The 20,170-nt window shown below is 34.7% G+C and overlaps 1 protein-coding gene across 1 annotated transcript; it reads left to right on the top strand.

The window, feature by feature from the left end:
• Positions 1 to 522, top strand: LOC149165193 (uncharacterized). The gene has a single exon (XM_089429741.1). The coding sequence runs from the start codon at positions 1 to 3 to the stop codon at positions 520 to 522; it is 522 nt and encodes a 173-aa protein (XP_089285867.1).
• The last annotated feature ends 19,648 nt before the right edge of the window (positions 523 to 20,170 follow it).

The following is a 20,170-nucleotide window of genomic DNA, read 5'->3' as shown; positions in this document are numbered from 1 at the left end:
ATGACACCTCTCAGATGCCTGAAAGATTGGGAAATAAGGAAAAACGGGACAGAGTTCCAAGCTTGGTTATCCAATAAAGGCCTTCCCTCTCTGTTCTTTGACGGGGCAGCTAAGGGGAATCCAGGAAGAGCCGGAGCTGGAGGCATAATTATAAACCCAAAAGATTTTTCCACACACAGATTTGCATGGGGTCTAGGCCACACCACTAGTATCCAAGCTGAAGTCATGGCATTGTTCCAAGGGATCAAAATGCTTAAGGCCCTGGGACACACAGAAGCAACTGTACTGGGAGATTCACAAGTCATTATCAATGCTATGTTGTCCAAAACAAATCTAGTAGATCTCCGGCTGGCGAGGACAATCTCAAGAATTAAAGGTATGATCAAATCCTTGAAGCTGGAATTTTTCCATGTCCTGAGAAACAACAATAAAGAAGCAAATGAAGAAGCAAATAAAGCATCCCAGTTGGATGCTGGAACCATTCTCAGAGACAGTGAAGTCTCTTGGGACCCAATCCCTTAAAAATCGCTATGTTCTATCGCCTTTTGATGAAGCAGTTCGTCCGTATACATAAGCTTGGGGAATCAGTTGGAAAAGATCAAGAAAAAAATTGTAAAAAAATGAAATTCATAAATGAGTGTGCCAGGTTCAACCGGTTGGAGACAGTTCAAGAAACCGGTCTCAGCTATTGTAATCGAATCTATGGCATTTTGCCAACCAGTTAATGAAAGACTCATACCGTTTCTGTTAAAAACAAAACATATATATTAATTCTTTTTATAAGTTTTTTTTAATATGTAAAGGAATAGGGAACTAGGTTGGTCAATTCTAACTACTATCACTATAATCTCCATGTCTCTATATATGCCCCTCATAGGTAAACTGAGGAAATTGAAATTTGAACTTCCTCACACATAATACTTCATTTCCATGGTGGCTAATTCTTTTCATAATATAATAATTTAAAATAAAATTATAACTTCCCTTTTATCATCTATAATAATAAGTTTTCCTAGTAACTAACCAATCTAAAACCTCCAACACTCATGTAACAACTTGTTTAGAAGGTAATACAATTATTTATTCAAAAAAAAAGTAGATAATAATATTAATATAATTAATCAATATTTATAATTTTTTTATTTTTATTTTGTAAGTATAAGTTATATTGATTTATATTGATAATCGGTAGGTTGTCCACTCAAAAATTTGGATGTTTTTAAATTTTTTATATAATTTATTTCAAAAAACATAAATAATATGATGAGTAAACATGAAAACCTTTGCATTAAAAGTATAAATCATTTTCTTAAAAAATAGTATTATGACTATTTATATCATTATAATAAAAAAAACTATAACCATAAGTGCCAATATTTTTTATTAATATTAAAATTTGTTCTGGGATACATGGTACTACATCAAAATTACAAAATGGAAAATTTCACCCTTGAGTATGTTATTAGTGTTAGACCTTTCTAAGATTGACAATCAAAATTCTCTAGTTGCATTAAGTGCGAAACTAATTAGCTTAGAAGCATAAAGTCTCCAAAATACCGCTAATATCATAAGACATTTAAACTACATACAAACTAAATAGGAAAAGGGGGGGAATTATTAGTGCCTTAGTTAGACTCATCATCAGGAGAATCATTCAAATCTAGAAGACATCCTATGGTCTAAAGAAAGTTAAAAGTTTAATAATTGTTGACAAAGCACTACCAACTCATTCTCAAGCCCCTATAATTTCACCCTATGTTGAATAGATAATTCTATGGAAACAATCAAAATGGACATGGTTTGGTTTTGTTGAATCTAGAGATGCAGTAAATCCTACAAAAATTGCACTATGACTTCCACCCACTTTGGTGGAGTGAATTTATGAGGGACAAGTTTCTACATGCATCTAATGCCAACACCTTGCATGATCCCAACTAAAATCATTTCATGAAAGAGATCTGATTTACTCTTAGGAAGAAAGTATTCAATGTCCCACCACACCTAAATAGAGGCAAACTCCTTTTCCCCCACTAGAACCATAAAGTTCCCAACACCAAGAAACTATTATTAGGAGGCTAGAGTCACATTTCCACCCAAACTCATGGCCCATGGGAGGAGAGAAACCAAAAGAGAAAGGATAGAAGGAGTCACAAGAAATCCCAAATTTCCAAATTGCGGTCTAAAGAATAGTGATGCTAATTGATGGATATAGAATCAACACAATCCACATCAAAATTGAAAAATGATCCTTTGTAGGATGACACTAAATGAAAACATAGAAGTAAACATAGAGGGAATTCATGTCAATCTTGACATTCTTCCAAAACCTGAAAAATATGTTCTCCTTCCCATTTAAAACTAAGTAGTCCCAAATTAGAAAATCCTTGGGTGAAAAATGATAATCATAGACTATAGAAAATCTAAAAACAACAATTACCTCATTTATTCCCTAACCAAATATAATCACCACCTTGTCAAATAAAACCCATATAAATTACAAAACTAGAAATTCAATATCATACCTATGCTATAAATAAAATTTATTATACTTTGCAGAGGAAAATTACTAACAAATTGATTTCACTGGTCACACAAGGAATTTTTCAAAGTAGAAATCTCTTGGATTGCAACAGAACTCCCTCTCACATTTTAACTTGACACATATACATCACATCTTGTAGCCGAAGCATAAATATGATCGATTGTGGCATGGCCCATTCATGCCCAAGGATGGTGAGGACTATAGGTTCATCACATGCTATGGAAAACTAATCTCCCTCCCTAGCTTATTAAATGCAACGCTAAAACATTATTCTTCCCCATAATGAACCACTATCAACCCTTCCATACACACACAAGTATGAATCTCGACAAGTACCAAGTAATAATTAGGCTACTTAGGGGAGACATGGAAGAAGATATGATCCAAGGCCCCTGAACCCAATTTAATAACCTAAAATGATCCTTGCTGAGTGGACCCAATTTGACGTTTTCCAATCAGGGGTCAGACAAACGAAGTCCCAATTTGACCCTTTATATACGAATGAATTCATGTGATAGGAGAGTAAGACACTTGATCATTGATTGATAATAATCCCCCCATTAATATAATTACTTGATTCTCTATTTCATCTACCATAAAATTATTACGCCTCAAACATGAAATCATTGATAATAAGAGAATTAGGAGAGAACAAGCCTTACAGAGCTAGATATTGAATTGAGAAAAGGGCCCTTTGGATCAATTTCAAATGTGGCCTATAATGATTTCATTATAATTTTTTTATATAAAACAAACAAAGCACGAAAAACAAAAATCTCACATATAAAAAGTTTTGCTCTTTTTTTTTCTTTAAATGATAAATAAATGTTTATAAACTATTATAAATTGTTTATGTATAAATTATTTGTAATTAAATTGAATCAATGTTTATTCTATTTTTTAAGTATAGAGGAATCAATAACTGGGTAAGGCTCATATTCATATGACACGCTGTAGATTCTAAACTGTACTACCGTACCTTTAGGTGTACCTATATGTTCCCCATGCATGGCCAATGCAATTAATTAAGGGGGATTTGAACTTGGAACTTTAAACTTCACAAAGAATTCATAAGACACTGACTTCCAAATGAGCTTCCCTCCGACATCAAAGTGACTCCATAGCTCTAGATTAAGAAATCATAGGAAATTAACCTTGTCCAATGATAAAAATGGTTCAATTTTCAACATTAGGTCCCAACCCTTTAAGCTAAATTATATATATATATATATATATATATATATATATATATATATATATATATATATATATATATATATATATATATATATATATATATATATATATATATAATTTTAATTTTAATTTTAACCATATAAATATACATTTTTTTATTTAATATATATATAGATAGATAGATAGATATAACCAAAGATATTATTTTAATTTATTTCATTATACATTTATTATGATTTTTTTTTAATATTTAGTGTTATGATTAACTATTTGAAATTTCCGCACATGACGTGCATGATGTAATGGTTGGGGCAGATGGCTTTCACACCGCCCAACCAAGTTCGAATCCTGTGGAGGTTGTAAAAATGAGAGGTTGTAGAATGAGAAGGTCCCGCCGAAGCTTACAAAAAAAAAACTATTTGAAATTTCCTTTTATAAATTTTAAATGTTTAACATTTGGATTATTAACTTTATAGACTTTAGACACATAATTAAATGATTAACACATTAAATTTATTTATTATAATTAAATAATATATTTAATGGAATGTCTAAATTAAATTTTTGATATTTATTAATATTAGTAAATATTAATTTTAATTAATTAATTAATTTTTAATTAAAATCTTGTAGATTTCATATGGTAGGTAAAATAATACATATAGTTAGTTTGATTTTGGGTGGTTTTGGATTGAATCATTATATTGTTATTCATATGGATGTTTTTAAGGTGGAAAAGTCAATGAGATGTGCTTGTAGGAGTAGTTTTAGCGACAGGAGTTAGATTGGAAAATTGGGATCAAAAACTTTTCATGCCAGTTTGAGGCGTTAAATGATGTCTTTTGGGGGTAAAATTTCCCACTTAAGAACTACACCCCATGATTATATTCAACACCAAAAGACATTTCTACTGGTGCAAGAATCACATCAATTGAAACTTAGATGCAAGAATAATGTTTGCTGCAATTTAACAAATCATGATTGACTACCATGATTTTGGAGGATGCCACTTTAGTCTCATTACTCATGAAAAGGGGCTATCAATGTGCGAATTATGAGGAACACTATAGAAGGGTTGAGTTACAACTCATGTTGAGGATTGAATAAGTCAAATTTAACCCCTAGTCGGCTATTGGTTTATGTAATAACGAAGCCACTAGGAGGAAAAGAGACTCCATTCTATTTGAGTGCATTTTTCTTCCATGGTAGAGAAAATTAGTTGAAAGTGGATAGACAAAGAGAAGAATAAAGGGGGTTTTGTGTTTCATAATAGCCCATAGGTCACATGTCCAAGGTAAGTCCATAGCCTTACTTTCTAGTTGGGCTCTCTCCTAAAAGGGTTTTCTAGAACATATCTAGGTGTTCATTATGATTGGTGTGTGTTGTATTTCACTATTCTCTACTTTTCACATTTTATCTATCACTAGCATAAGCCAAAAAACAATAATTGACAAATATATAAATCTATGGAAAATCGTCACAGTATAGTTTTCAAATTTCAAATTATTTTTATAAAATATGTTGTCATGAAATGTCTAGTAGAATATCCATGGTGACTTACAGATCATATTGGTATCAAAACATGTTTCTTTGGATATATTTTAGGAAGTTTGATGGGATCAAATCAATTTAAACATAAAGTCATAAAACCGTAGCCATGGCTCGAAAATCAATTTATTATAACCATCGAGATCTAGCGAAGGAGAGGTTTGCATGGCTAGAAGAACAAGTCATAGATATAAACAATAATGTGAAACTCCTCATGGTGACCCTAAATAATAAGTTTGGGTTGTTCAAAGAAGATGGAGGATCCACCACATAGGTAAGATCAAAGGGGAAATTAGAGGATCGGCAGAGAATATGTTAGTATCTCTTGACGAAAAAAGCACCAAATATTTCTTATTGAGGCTCAACTAAATCTCTCATATGAACGCATCTAAAATTTGCGCCTCAATCTCACAATTGACACCTCCAACGCTCTCTCACCTATTACTCCCAATTATTTTTGTATAACATGCCTTACACTTTTTTCATGTAATTAAAAAAAAAAGTGGCACCCTTTCCCTTTATTTGAGGCAAAAAAGAGCCCTATTAAGTTCTCAAAAGGGAAAAGATCTTACTTCAAATTGAAAAATATGTTCAAAGTTGTTTGCAAAATATATTCAAAGTTGTTTTACCAAGAATAACAATAACTCCATAAGTGGAGAAGGTATATCTATCAGATCCTTTGGTGTTATGAGGATAATAAGTAGGTCTCTTGAATCATTTTGTGTTAGAATTATGATCTTTATTGTCATCAAACTCTGATGTAAGATATACATCGATGAACATGGAGTTATATGCATTCAAACACGTTGCTATCGACAATATATTACACCTGTAGATGTCAAAAAATAATGATTTTAATCTTAAAAAATATGTGGTTTTAATCTTATATAGATATATATATATATATATATATGAGGATTTGTAGGGAAGAATATGTGCCATCGAGTATTTTAGAAAGTCTGAAATAATGGTTGTGAAAAGATGAATTAATTGCTAAGATAATTATTTCCATGCCATTGCCACAGTTTGAATAGAACATATGCAACCTATCACATCCACAGTTCGAATAGAGCCTATGTGTTAGGTCCTTATAATACTAGTCATTCCCCATTACTATTGTCATTGTAGCCCTTATTGTTATTGTTGTGCCCCTATTATCCCCATATTGTTATTATTGCGCCCCATAGAAGCCCACAATTCTTATTGTTGTGCCCTTATATTATTATTGTTATGTCGGCTTTGATTATATTGTGATCCCTTAGACTCTTATATATAGAAAGGAGGTTTTTTCATTTGTATCATCTAAGAATTATTCATTTGTGTAATTTTGAAGTCGTTGATCTATATTTTCTTCTATTTTGTTAGTTGGGTACATAACATTTGGTATCAGAGCTTTGGATTCTAGGGTTTTACTGCTCCAAACAAGTCATCGTGGAATTTTCACTATAAATTTTTTTATACGGCGTTTCAGAAGCTAAAATTAAAACCCATTTGAGAAAAAATCTTGATGAACCTCGGGTCCGAATTTAAGATCTTTTATCACTATATTTTCAGAGATAGGATCCAAGGAAATTAGGGTTTTTGCAAGCTCCAAAATTATATGGCACACAGGTCACCTGGGGAAAATCGTCATAACTTTCTCTGAGCATCAGATTTAAATTTCGTAAAAGTTTCAGAAATATGATGGCCTGTAGTTTTCTATTCATTGGTGTCAGGTCCTAAGATTGAAACAATGACACATGGCACTTTGTACAAGTTCACTCAACTGAAATAGTCTATAATCAGGTCATCGTGGGAGATTTGGCATAACTCTTCCTTGGAGAATCCAATATTGATTAGACTTGCAGGGTTCGAAAGAGGACTCAGAGGGATACTTCAGGACACAATTTCAGATCTTGGAAATTACAGATATACAATAGATTCAATATCGAGCTCCTACAAAGTGAAAAAAGGTATGTAGGATTTTTAAACATTTGCATAAGTTTGGTCTAAAAAAATAGATTGAAGGAATTCAAAGGGCATAGTGAAGCATTATTATCATTAATTAGTGCCTTGAATAAATAAAATGGAAACACCTAGTAAGCAAACTAAAATATCTAGATTGACTCATGAAGAAGAGGAAGAAATGCAACATGATATATCAAAATTACGAGACCAAGTGCAACAAAATTTACTCTCACAAAAAGTAACAGAAGCTAAGATGGATAGATTAAATAAAGGCATGGAAGCTAATATGGATGGTTTAAATAAAGGGGTGGAAGCTAAGATGGATGGTATAGAAGAAAAACTTAAAGGCAACGTGGAAGATTTGAAGACAGACTTGACAAATTTGCTACAAGAAATGCTTAATAATGGCGAAAGGGTAGTAAAGGAAATTCATGATTTGAACAAAAGAAATGTTAATCATGATTTCATAGACTCTAACATTGGATTGAAGACCCACCATGTTCCAAATATCTATATGAGGAAGTTTAATAGCAAGGATCTTGTAACATGGATACTACAGATGGAGCAATATTTCGATCTCCATAATGTCAAAAACAAACAAAGGGTATGCATTGCAACTTTATATTTGGAACCAAATTAGATTGTATGGTATCGATGGCTTTTCTCTCATAAACAAATTGTCACTTGGGCAATTTTTATGGAAGAAATGATAGCACATTATGAGGATACAAAAAGCAACACCTTTTTTAACCAATTGATAAATCTCAAACAAAAGGGTTAAATGACGGAGCACATTGAGGACTTCCAAAAATTGAGTATAAGAGTAAAACATATTATAGAGGAGCATAGGATTCATGTGTTCATAGGGACTTTAAAGAATAGCATCCAACATGAGGTTCGCCTTTGGGAACCTAATTCATTGGAGAAGGCATTCAGGTTGGAAAGAAAAATGGAAAGAAAAATTATGGAAACAAGGAAGCCTACCACTCAAAACTATAAATGGAAGTGTTGTTGCCCATAGACTTCCACAACCTACAAGTTCGACACCACAACAATTGGAAGAAAAAAGAGCAAAAGGGCTTTGTTACAGTTGTGATAGAAAATACACTAAAGGTCATAAGTGTGCTGAGAAGAAATTATTTTACATAGATTGTGAAGAGGAGGAATAAAAGGAACAAGAAACGTCAAAAGAAGAGGATATACACTAGGAACAAAACCTAGAGAAAGAATAAATTAATCTGATCATATCTTGTAATGAAGTGGTCGGAATCACCACTCCTAAAACTATCAAGATAGAAGGACATATCAAGAAGAAAAAGGTAATAGTGTTGATTGATTCGGGCAGTGCCCATAATTTTATTCATTGTAAGATATCCAAGGAATTGAATTGCTTCTTATATCCAGCACCAGAGTGTCAAGTGATGGATGCAAGTGGAGGAACCATTAATTTCTTTGGTAAGTGCCATAATATCAAGTTATCCATGGGATAATATGTATTGAATAGCCCAATGTTTTCCATTCCAATGGGTGGTGTTGATGTTGTATTAGGAGTCCAATGGCTACAATTCTTGGGTACAATAACTTTTAATTTTGAAGAAATTTTCTTCGAAAGGAAAGGAAGTTGAATAAAGGGGTATCGCATGGAAACCGGGAAATATAATCAACTCTAACGGAATGACAAATATTCTAAAGAAATAACAACGATGCATAATTGCACAATTATGTTCGTTAGAGGTTCCCACATCGAAATCATCTATTTCTCCAGATCTCCAAAAAATCTTGGAAAATCATTCCAAGGAATTTGAGACTCCCAAAGGTCTCCCACCTATTTATGATCATGATCATGCTATTCATTAGATTCCAGGAAGTGTTCCTCCAAACATCAGGCCTTACAAATATCCCTATGACCAAAAGAGTGAAATTGAACATATGGTTGCAAAAATGCTAGAGGCCAATATAATTCAACCTAGTGAAAGTTCTTTCTCTGCTCCAGTAATATTGGTGCACAAGAAGGATGGGTCATGGCACATGTGTCCGGATTATAGGGAGCTCAACAAGCTCACTATTAAAGATAAATTTCCTATTCATATCATTGATGAATTATTGGATGAATTGCATGGATCAATTTACTTCGCCAAGTTGGATCTTCGTTCAAGATATCGTCAAATCATACTGAAGATTGAAGACATTCCAAAAACAACATTTAGAACTCATGAGGGTCATTATGAATTTTTGGTCATGCCTTTTAGCCTTACCAATGCACCTTCTACATTTCAAGGTTTGATGAATTCCATTTTCAAACCCTTCCTTAGAAAATTTGTGTTAGTGTTTTTTGATGATATACTAATCTACAACAAGTTTTGGAAGGATCATATTCAACATGTTGACAAGCTGCTCAAACTATTGGAGGAGAAACAATTATATGCAAAAAGCTCCAAATGTTTCTTTGGAGTACAAGAGGTGGAATATCTGGGTCATATTGTATATCATGAAGGTGTGAAGGTAGACCCTACCAAAATTAACACCATTAAGGAATGGAAAATCCCTACATCCATAAAGCATCTGCGAGGATTTCTTGGGTTAACAAGGTATTATCACAAGTTTGTTAAGAATTGTGAGCAAATAGTAGCACCTCTAACAACATTATTGAAGAAAGATGCATTTTCATAGAATCTAGAAGAAACGAAGGTCTTTGAACATCTTAAAAAGGCAATGCGCCAAGCACCGGTCTTAGCTATGCCGGACTTCACAAAAACCTTTATTGTGGAATGTACTGGCTCAGGGAATGGAATTGGTGTTGATTTAATGCAAGAAGAAAGACCCATTGCTTTCGAAAGTCGTCCAATCACAGGAAAGTATTTACACAAAGATATTTATGAGAAGGAAATGTTGGCAATACTGCATGCACTTAAGAAATGGCGACCCTACCTAATGGGAAGACACTTCAAGGTAAAAACGGATCATGATAGCCTTAAATACTTTTTAGAACAAATATTATCTTCAGAAGAGCATCAAAAATGGGTCACAAAGATGTTGGGTTATGACTTTGAAATCATCTACAAAAAAGGGAAGCAAAATGTTTTGGCAGATGCACTCTCAAGAAAGGATGAGGATGTGGAAGCATTGCTTTGCACCATTTCTGTTATCCAACCAAATTGGATTAACGAAGAAAGGGATTAATGGAAGAATGACGAAGAAGTGTGGGCACTCATTCAAAAGATACAACAAGATCCCAATACATCTGGTACATTTAGCTAGAAAAATGATTCGTTATGGTACAAAGATCACTTATACCTATGTAAGAATTCCCAACTCAAACAAAATATTCTTATGGAATTGAACACCTCTCCCTTAGGAGGGCACTCAGGATTTTTAAAAACTTACCACATGGTTAAGAAGGAATTTTTTTGGGATGGCCTTAAATCGGATATTCAAAAGTTTGTGGCAGAATGTTTGGTTTGCCAACAAAGTAAAGTTGAAATAATTAAGACCCCGGTTCTATTACAACCTTTATTCATTCCAAGCCAATGTTGGGAGGAGGTTTCAATGGATTTTATCATAGGTTTACCCAAGTCTAAAGGAAAGAGTGTCACCATGATGGTAGTTGACAGAATTACCAAGTATGCACACTTTTGTGTATCCATTTAAAGCCAGTATAGTTTCTACTACATTTATGGAAACAATTCAAAAGCTACATGGAAACCCAAAGATTATTGTAAGCGACAGATATCCCATTTTCATTGGAAATTCTTGGACAGAATTATTTTCTTGTCTTGGTACTCAGTTAGCTCATAGCTCATCTTATCATCCTCAATCTGATGGGAAAACTGAGATAGTAAACAAATGTTTGGAAGGATATCTTTGTTTCTTTGTATCTAATAAACAGACACAATGGGTCAAATGGTTGCCTCTGGTTGAATGGTGATATAACACTTCCTTCCATACTGCAGCAAAAATGACCCCATTTATGGAACTTTATGGATATCATCCACCGTCTATCACATCAAATTTAAGAGAAAATTATAAGGTTCAAGCAATGGAAGATCACATCGAGCATCAACGACAATTTCTCCAACTCTTAAAGGATAACCTCACTTTGGCGCAGAATAGAATGAAACAACAGGCAGATCAACATTGCAGCGAAAGAAGTCTTTATGTAGGTGACTAGGTATTCCTACAGCTACAACCATATAAACAAATGTCCCTCAAGCAATCTAAGAAGGATAATAAATTATCACCAAAGTATCATGGTCTGTACAAAGTGTTGCAAACGATTGGTACTATGGCATACAAATTGGAGCTTCTGTAGCTTCCCGACTACACTCAATTTTCCTTGTTTCATGCTTAAAGAAGGTTATAGGTGACAAAATCCTAGTTCAAACAATATTGCAAGAACTTGATGAGGAAGGAAAAATCATATTAGAATATGAAGCAGTTATAGAAACTAGAACTCGACAGCTACGAAATCGATCAATTCCGGAGTATCTCATCAAGTGGAAGAACTTACCCACTGAAGATTCCACATGGGAGTGTGAGAATTTTATACAGAAGCATCCAGAACTACTCAGGCATTGAGGACAACACTTTTTTGAAGGAAAGGGGCATGTTAGGTCCTTATAATACTAGTGATTCCCCCATTACTATTGTCATTATACCCTTATTGTTATTGTTGTGCCTCTATTGTACCCATATTGTTATTATTGTGCCCCATAGAAGCCTACTATTATTATTGTTGTGCCCTTATATTATTATTGTTATGTGAGCTTTGATTATATTGTGACCCCTTAGACTCCTATATATAGAAAGGATGTTTTTTCATTTGTATCATCCAAGAATTATTCATTTGTGTAATGTAAAGGAGGTTGCCCCCTCAAAGAGGCTGATTTTGAAGTCGTTGATCTATATTTTCTTCTATTTTGTGAGTTGGTTGCATAACACTACGTCCATATGCCACCTATCACATCCAGTGGAAAGCTATTGCAATGCCTCTAAATGAAGAAAATTGATGCACCTACATGTGTCCATGTATTTCTGGTCTCATTCGTATTGTCCATGTATTTCAATGGTGATACCCCTCGTAAGATTCACCGATGATGATGGCCTGAAGCTTATGATTGACAAAGCACGATGATGGTCGAAGACTTGGATGTAATAATTTCCAAATACCACCAGCATAGCTGTAATCAATTCTATATATTATGTAGGTAATCCTTATGACACTGGATGATGTCATTCTCATGCATGTTCCCTTCTTACGAGGTATGACAAGAAATTGAACTGACATTTCTTAACTTCAGAGAATTGGAATTGGATTATTAATCTTCACACTTTCAATGGTCACCGCAGCTATGATGGAGGCCAATAGGAAATGGACAAGCATAAATGCTTTTTTCTTTTCAAAAGAAGAAATTATTCTTGGAACAGTTTTTAGGCATACATAGTCATGTTTGGGATTGGACCACATAACTGATGGGGACCAAGCTTCCCCACCTAACCATTGGACCACATCATGAAGACCTTTTTTTTTATTCATAGGCATTTAGTTATTACAACAATATTTGCCATCATTTTGATGTCACTCGCATGGAATTGAGCGTGGGTGGGGCAGATAATAACCATTCTACCCAACTACCCGAGATAACCCCAATTGCAAATTTGTCATAAATGCTTACAACAATAGGATTGATCGGATTGATCGAATTTTTCTATAGTTAATCACATGTCGGGATGCAATAGATGTTTATTACTCTTACACAATGTTCCTATTTATTTAGATTCTATCTTAGCGACGTTCTGGTCTCAATAGTTAACAAGGTTACAAGTACTTGATCAAATGGAAGATGGATTTCCGAAAATAACCTTAGCAAAACTCACCTCAACCTCTTCTATTGATTGTTGGCACATCTGAGTTTGGATCACGTCACTAGGACCTTTTTTTTATTCATAGGCATGTAGTCATTACAACAATATTTCTCATCATCATAATGTCACTCTCATAGAATTAAGTGTGGGTGGGGGAGATAATAACCATTCTACCCAACCACCTGAGATAACCCCAATTGTAGATTTATCAAAATTGCTTACAACAGTGGGATTGAATGGATTGATCGAATTTTTCTATAGTCAATCACATGTTTGGATGCAATCGAAGTTGACTACTCTTACACATTATTCCTATTTATTTCGATTCTATCTTAGCGACATTCTGATCTCAATACTTAACATTGTTACAAGTACTGGATCAAATGGAGTATGGCTTTCTGAAAATAACCATAACAAAGGTCACCTTGACCCCTCCTACTAATTGATGACACCTATGAGTTTGCTCAATCTCTTCGATAACATCTTGTGGTCGAGATGGTATAAGTATGATTACATATTTCATCATCAGGCATATCATTCCTTGGCAGAGTATCACTCTTCAAGTGTTAATGCAAGCACTTCTCTAGGTGTATTCTGGATTACAGGGAATCAACTTATAGATTATTTCTCTAATAGAATCAATTTATTCCACCAATAAAATTATGTACTCATGTTCAAGGTAAAAAACTAAAGAAACGTCCAACTAGTAGTTAGATAGTTCAAATTGTATAAGTTTTTAACTACATGATGGAACAGCCTTAAAGAAAATTTGAACGTTTTCCAAAGTAGTTAGTGGAACCAACCAAACCCATTTTATGGTCGATCTATATATCAAGAACGACCCATATCGTTAATCAACAACATCGGATCTATAAAAATAGGTGGCTACTCAGTTCAATAAATCCCCAACCTGTGACACTAAGATGTTGTTGAAATTTTGAGTGAGGGGTTTTAGCTAGTTTGTGAGTTTTTCTTCTTTTCTTGACTATTTTTTTGCATATACCTCTGCAATTCTTGATGACGATTACTAGTTTACAAGATGCTCTCAAGCACGTCCTAGAATATAAATATAAATCTCCATGAATCAATGGTTGTGTGAAGGTATTGTTTGGTTTTATTTTCTGCATAATTTCTATAGGTTATTCTATTTTCATTGGTGATAACCATGTGATGGTTTTGCAACAAATAATCAAACTTCCAACTCGCAATTTGGATAAACATGAATTTGATTCATTACCATCTTTATATATATCTTCGAAATTAGTTTGAAACCATCAATGTCTAGTATCTTCATTGTACATCCCAATATGGAGGCGATGTGTAAGAATGTTTGTTTGTCCTCAATACAAATAACGTCAAATTAAATAAAAATAAAAAATACTCATATAAATAGCAAACAATTCATACAAGAATTATAATTCAAGAATTCGCTCTATTTATGAAAAATTAAGATCTATTAATAATCATGCTAATTCTCCTAAAATTGCTCTCGATAACCCTAATCTGCCTAAATCTCCTGTCTCTTTTGCAGCCTCATTTCAACCCAGTTCGAATTCTTTCCAAGCCTTAGACACCTTTGATCCTTCCCTAGCTTCATCCAGTTGCTCTTCTCTGCTATCCACCCCAACCTCGGGTTCAATTTCGAATCGAATGGGCTCCTCACGTAATATGGTTTCCTCCACCTACGCATATCCCAATGATATTTCTTCCATGAAGAAAATTGATCCATGATTTTTCGGAACCTACAAGCACAGATCTATCTTAAGTACAGATCTAACATGAGCCGAGTTGGATCAAATTTCTTGGCGTGCGAACTTCTTTAAAGTGCAAAATACAATGTGTTATTTTTCATTGTTTAAATTGTATTTTTGAATGCTAAATAGAGTATATATAGAACCAAAAAAATGTTTTAACCATAAAAACTTAAGTTTTTCATGATATATACATAATCTTTTTTAAATGATATATAATATATACTTAATTTATATTAAAATATTATACATCACATGTATATCGAGACACTTTATTACACAAATTAAATATTTTTTTATTATTAATATATTTTCAAGTATATTTCAATATTAATTCTTATTAAAATATTTTATTAAGAACCCACATTGAATAATTTTTTTATATACAACATTAATTATTTTATTTTAACAATTTTTTTTTCTAAATAAAGATATATATGAAGTTGATATCAACATAATTACTTACAATAGATCTTCAAATAGTCTATTTAAATCTCTTGTTGAAATATTTGAAAAGTATAAGACTACACATCTTACTCATATATTTTTTATTTCTATTCATTTTTTTATTATAGTCGAAACTATTTTTGTGTTTAGAATACAATTTTTATTTTTTATTTTTATTTTAAAGAGGAACAGGATGGACGGACAAACTTACACATTCCCTCATGTTGGACAGTAGAATGAGCCTCTCGACTCAATAATTTTTAGTTAGGTAGACAATTAACCTAAGACAATTGATTAATCTGCTTGATACTGTGAATTTGTCATCGGTTATAAATATTAGGTTTGGAGATAGACGAAGTCCATGAAAGTTAGTGAAAAAACCCATTGAAACTCTATTTTAAATTTTATTATGAATTTAAAAATGATAAATTAGACCCATTTTAAATAGTGCTCATTTTAAATAGTGTTCATAACGTGACATGATTTGAATTTATAACTAGTAGAAAAATAAGTCTTTGCTCTTAATACTTTTGTATGTTTTAATTTCGTAAGTAGTTTCCCAAAAAAAACACTATTAATATTAATAAAATTAGTATTAATATTTAATATTTAATCATAAAATATAATAATATTAATGTTATTAATTTCAAAGGTGGGAGAGAAAGGGCAGGAGAGGAAGGAAGATAGATAGAAGGAGAGAGGGAGGGGGATATAGAAGGAAGAAGAAATAAATAGAGAGAGAAAGGTGGAGAGAGTGAGAGAGAGAGATAGTGACAAGGGAGAGAAGAAGATAGAATTCATGAGAGTGCAAAGCAGGAAGGAAGAGAGATAGAAGGAGAGAGGGGGGGAGATAGGGAGAGAAGGGGAAGATATAGAGACGAAGAGGAAGAGGGAGGGAGAGAGAGATAGATTGATATTGAAAGAGTGTGTGTATGTTTAGGGGGTGAGATAGAGAGACAAATAAGGAGAGACTAAGGGAGATAGATATATGGAGGGGGGGAGATAGAGAGACAAAGAGAGTGAGGGAAGGAGAGAGAGAGATAGATTCAAAGAGAGACACTGTGTTTGGGGGAGTGAGATAGAGAGACAAAGAAGGAGACATGGAGGAAGATATAGATATAGATGGCAGGGAGAGAGGAGAGAGAGGGAGAGAAGAGAGAGAGAGAGAGAGAGAGAGAGAGAGAGAGAGGAGGAGGAAGTAAGACATTTACAAAAGAAAAAATAATTTTCATTTAGAAAGCTATGAATGTCGTTTTTCACTAAAACAAATGAATAAATTTTAGTGTAGATGTTGATTCCCACTCTTATTTAATTGATTGTGTCATGCGGAAAGAGTCAATTTTGCGGACAAAACCGACCTCCCTAGAAGCTAAGGCTTTCTAGTGACAAACAAGACAATTAAACACTATCTTTCCCTAAATATGCATTTAGAATACAAGTAATCAGGTGTTTATAACATACCTTTAGTCCAACGCTTTGTAGTAGTCCAGCCTCGCCGATCCGGATGAGCTCCTCCTTCTCTTCGAAACCTGCATTCACTAACAAGCAAACGATTACATAGCACCTGAATAACTCGTAAAATAAAACATATTCATCATACAGACCAAGGAGTATATAAAACAAATCATGTATAACAACCTGTTGAGAAAAATGAGCTTAATTGTATTAAGTGGAAACAAAAGAAACCATTACAACCTGTGCCTTGGTGTCGTGCAGGTCCCTCCTGGTCCAGCAAGAGTTCTCCTTTACTTTGATCAGCTCACCCACTTCCAAATGAAGCTAGAAAGGATGGAATCTCTCCTCTCAAGCTCTATAAGGGAGTTCTAATTCCAGCAGCATCTACCCTTAGGAATGTTCAGCTTTCAACCTCTCCTCCCTCTGGCCCAATGCCTGTATTTATAGTGCTTTGGAGGAAGTTAATCAGGTCCACCATCAATGGGATAAGCCCCTCTTTGAATGGGATAGCTCCCCTCTTGATGGGACAAGTTCCTCTTTCATAGGGATACATGAACCATCTAGAGGCGCTCAATACACGTCAAACAAACTTCTAGAATGCTCTAGAATCGACCACAAGTAACTTTTTTGAAGTAAAACTCACGCCTTTTGACCTTTACAGGGGTACGCACCCACCCCTTTACAGACAGAGCGTACAAGTACGCAGGGAATGTGAACTTGAGGTGCGTACACGCAGGTAAGGCTAAGAGAAACTGCGTACCCAGAGTTATATAGATTTTTAAAGACTTTCTCTCTTTCTTGGAGTTTGACATGAAGAGCAGAGGTATAAGACTTGCCAAGGAGGATAGTATGACAGTTGATGGAGCCATACTAACTGCAAATAGTCATGGTGACAAATTTTAGTGTAACAGATTGCCCCCTAAAGTGCGAAGCCTGTAGTAGATTAGGGTTTCATATCATCTAGGAAGGGTGAAGTACTTTATCATTTCAAGGATCATCTTGTGGAGAGACCAGTCGGAACCTGCAAATATTCAACACAAAATACATATATAAGATCATATCATCGCTGAGGTAGGCATTCCCATACTCAGATTGAAAACTTTAACTAACAAACTAACTACTGCTCTGATATAGGAATGATTTCGCAGTACATCATAATCATAGACTCTTGTAGACACAGTATGGATGCAGCCATCTGTTTATGATTAGTCTACTGTACAATGAATACAAAACTCCTCGCAGCTTGGATGGTGGAAACTAGATCCAGGGTCTTCATTTCTACTTCCCGAAATGGTACGATTCTATCCATGCGAATAAATGAGTTGATGTCGAACATGGTAGAAACCACTTGATTACCAGTCGATGATGTAAACTGTTAACAAGTGTGAGAGAGACCACCAGTGATGTCAATGGTTCTCAAAGTACCCAGTACAATCCATGAGATGTGAATGAATGAGTTGATGTCGAACATTTCACGGAATCCTTCGATCGAAAGTCAATGATGTAAACCGTCGTCAAAGGCGAGAAACCTGCCATTGATGCATGCAGATTTCAAGGTACTGACGATTTCTAGGTCATCTTTCTAGATAATGTGCTGATGTCGATAGAAAGCGACCCGTTGCAGGCAAGCCCACAACACGAAATCATAGATCAAGTTGAAGAAATGTAGCTGTAAGGACTGACTCAGGGATGGTCGAGATGGATGACAGGTATTTTGCAGATGAATGGTTTATTTGCAGTGACCTCTTGAACACATAACGACACGACAAATGGCTTGGTGACAATTGACCCAAAGTTAATACCCGGAACCGGTTGAAGATTTTCAATGTGGTTTGATCAACTGTTAGGCAAAGGATTTCCCAACCCAGGTGAATGAAAAGTGTCGTGTTCAAGAGTGGTGATAAGGCTTCTTCTGAGACAAAGGATAACAAATAGGCTCATTTTTCTCTCTTTTTCCCCACCATTTCTGGCAAGTACCTCTTTATTTTTTACAAGCTTGAGGAGGATAACATATGCTTGATTATAAGCTCATCCTTCGGATGAGTCCAACTTAGTTTAGATTCGAACCCTAAGAAGGAGTGGTCCGTTCCTGTTTGTAATCGAACAGGTCCTTTACTGTGAAATTTTAACGAGTCCAGTATAGGAGAAACTCGGCGTTTTTCAATTTTAGAGAGTCTGAAAAACTTAAGAAGACTCCAGGGTTGAAATTTTTCGTAAATTTGTGTCTCCCAAGCCCGAAAAAGTATAAAATAATACTTGAGAGAACCGCTTGATCTTTTACGACCAAGGAGTACTTTCATGATTAGTGTCTTTGACCTGAAAAGTAAAAAGCGATCAAGGACACGTCGTTTTATTTCCAGTATCGAATTTGAAACGACAAAAATCCGCAATCTTTTCCTGTTTTTACGGTCAGAAAAGGGCTATAAGGGGACCGTCTTTTAATTCCGTTTTAACGAGTGTAAAAGAAACGCTCGGCAATCTTTTCATGTTTTAGGAGTCAGAAAAGGGCTTAAAAGATGACTCTGATGTTTTTGTTTGTGAAAAATGACAATTTTCCCTGAAAATCCTTTTATCCTGCACAAAAACCAACACATTACTCATACCTGTTTAAAGATAGATAAAAATTCTTTGAAAAATACCTTTTCATGGTGAAAAATAAACAAATTTAGCATTTATTTACCCAAAAAACCTATAAAAAGGGCTTTTACCATTTCATTTTTACCATTTTACTGTTGAGGAGAGAAAAAGGGCTTTTGGCAAGAAACTTCCCGTGGACATTGCGGAGAATCCGACCGTCGAAACCGAACGCCGTCTCATCAGGTATTCTACAACATCCTCCTCTTCATTTCCATCCATTTAGAATTTGCTTTTAGGCCCTAGTTTCATTTTTTGGAGGTTTTGGGGTTTCAAGGTCCGCTTTTCGGGGTACGCAGGTGCTCCACAGGTGACCCGCGTACCCCGACATTTTCTCAGTTGGGAAAATGTCGGGCGTACGCACCTTGCCTTAAGGGAACCTGCGTACGCACGCCCTGTTCCTAAAGGCGGGGTGCGTACCCCGCAAAACGAATTTTTAAACCCCAATTTCTTCAAAATGGACCAATTTTTTTGATTTCATTGACTCTAACAGATGTTTTTTGGTGTGTAGATTGCCCACCATGCTTGATTGGCGCGAGAGAGAGCACGAAGATGTTGATTTGGCCGCCATTAATCATCAACCGTCCATTGATGCTTTAAAGGCATGCGGCCTCTACAAATACTGGGCCATACCTGGCATGAGGGCCCAGGTGCGCTTTCTAGAGTGGCTGGTAGAGAGATGGAACGTCCAGGACCAGTGCTTTTACATTGGAGGGCACCAGCTCGAGATAGAGCCCTCAGATATTTACTTTCTCACTGGTTTGCCCAAGAGGGGCGAACAATTGAC

The sequence above is a fragment of the Pinus tabuliformis genome, chromosome 5_1 (assembly GCF_031772625.1).
Source record: "Pinus tabuliformis cultivar Carrire ecotype Pingquan chromosome 5_1, CPIR1, whole genome shotgun sequence".
Taxonomy (NCBI): domain Eukaryota; kingdom Viridiplantae; phylum Streptophyta; class Pinopsida; order Pinales; family Pinaceae; genus Pinus; species Pinus tabuliformis.
The sequence above is the reverse complement of the archived record's forward strand: the minus strand, read 5'-3'. Positions and strand labels throughout refer to the sequence as shown.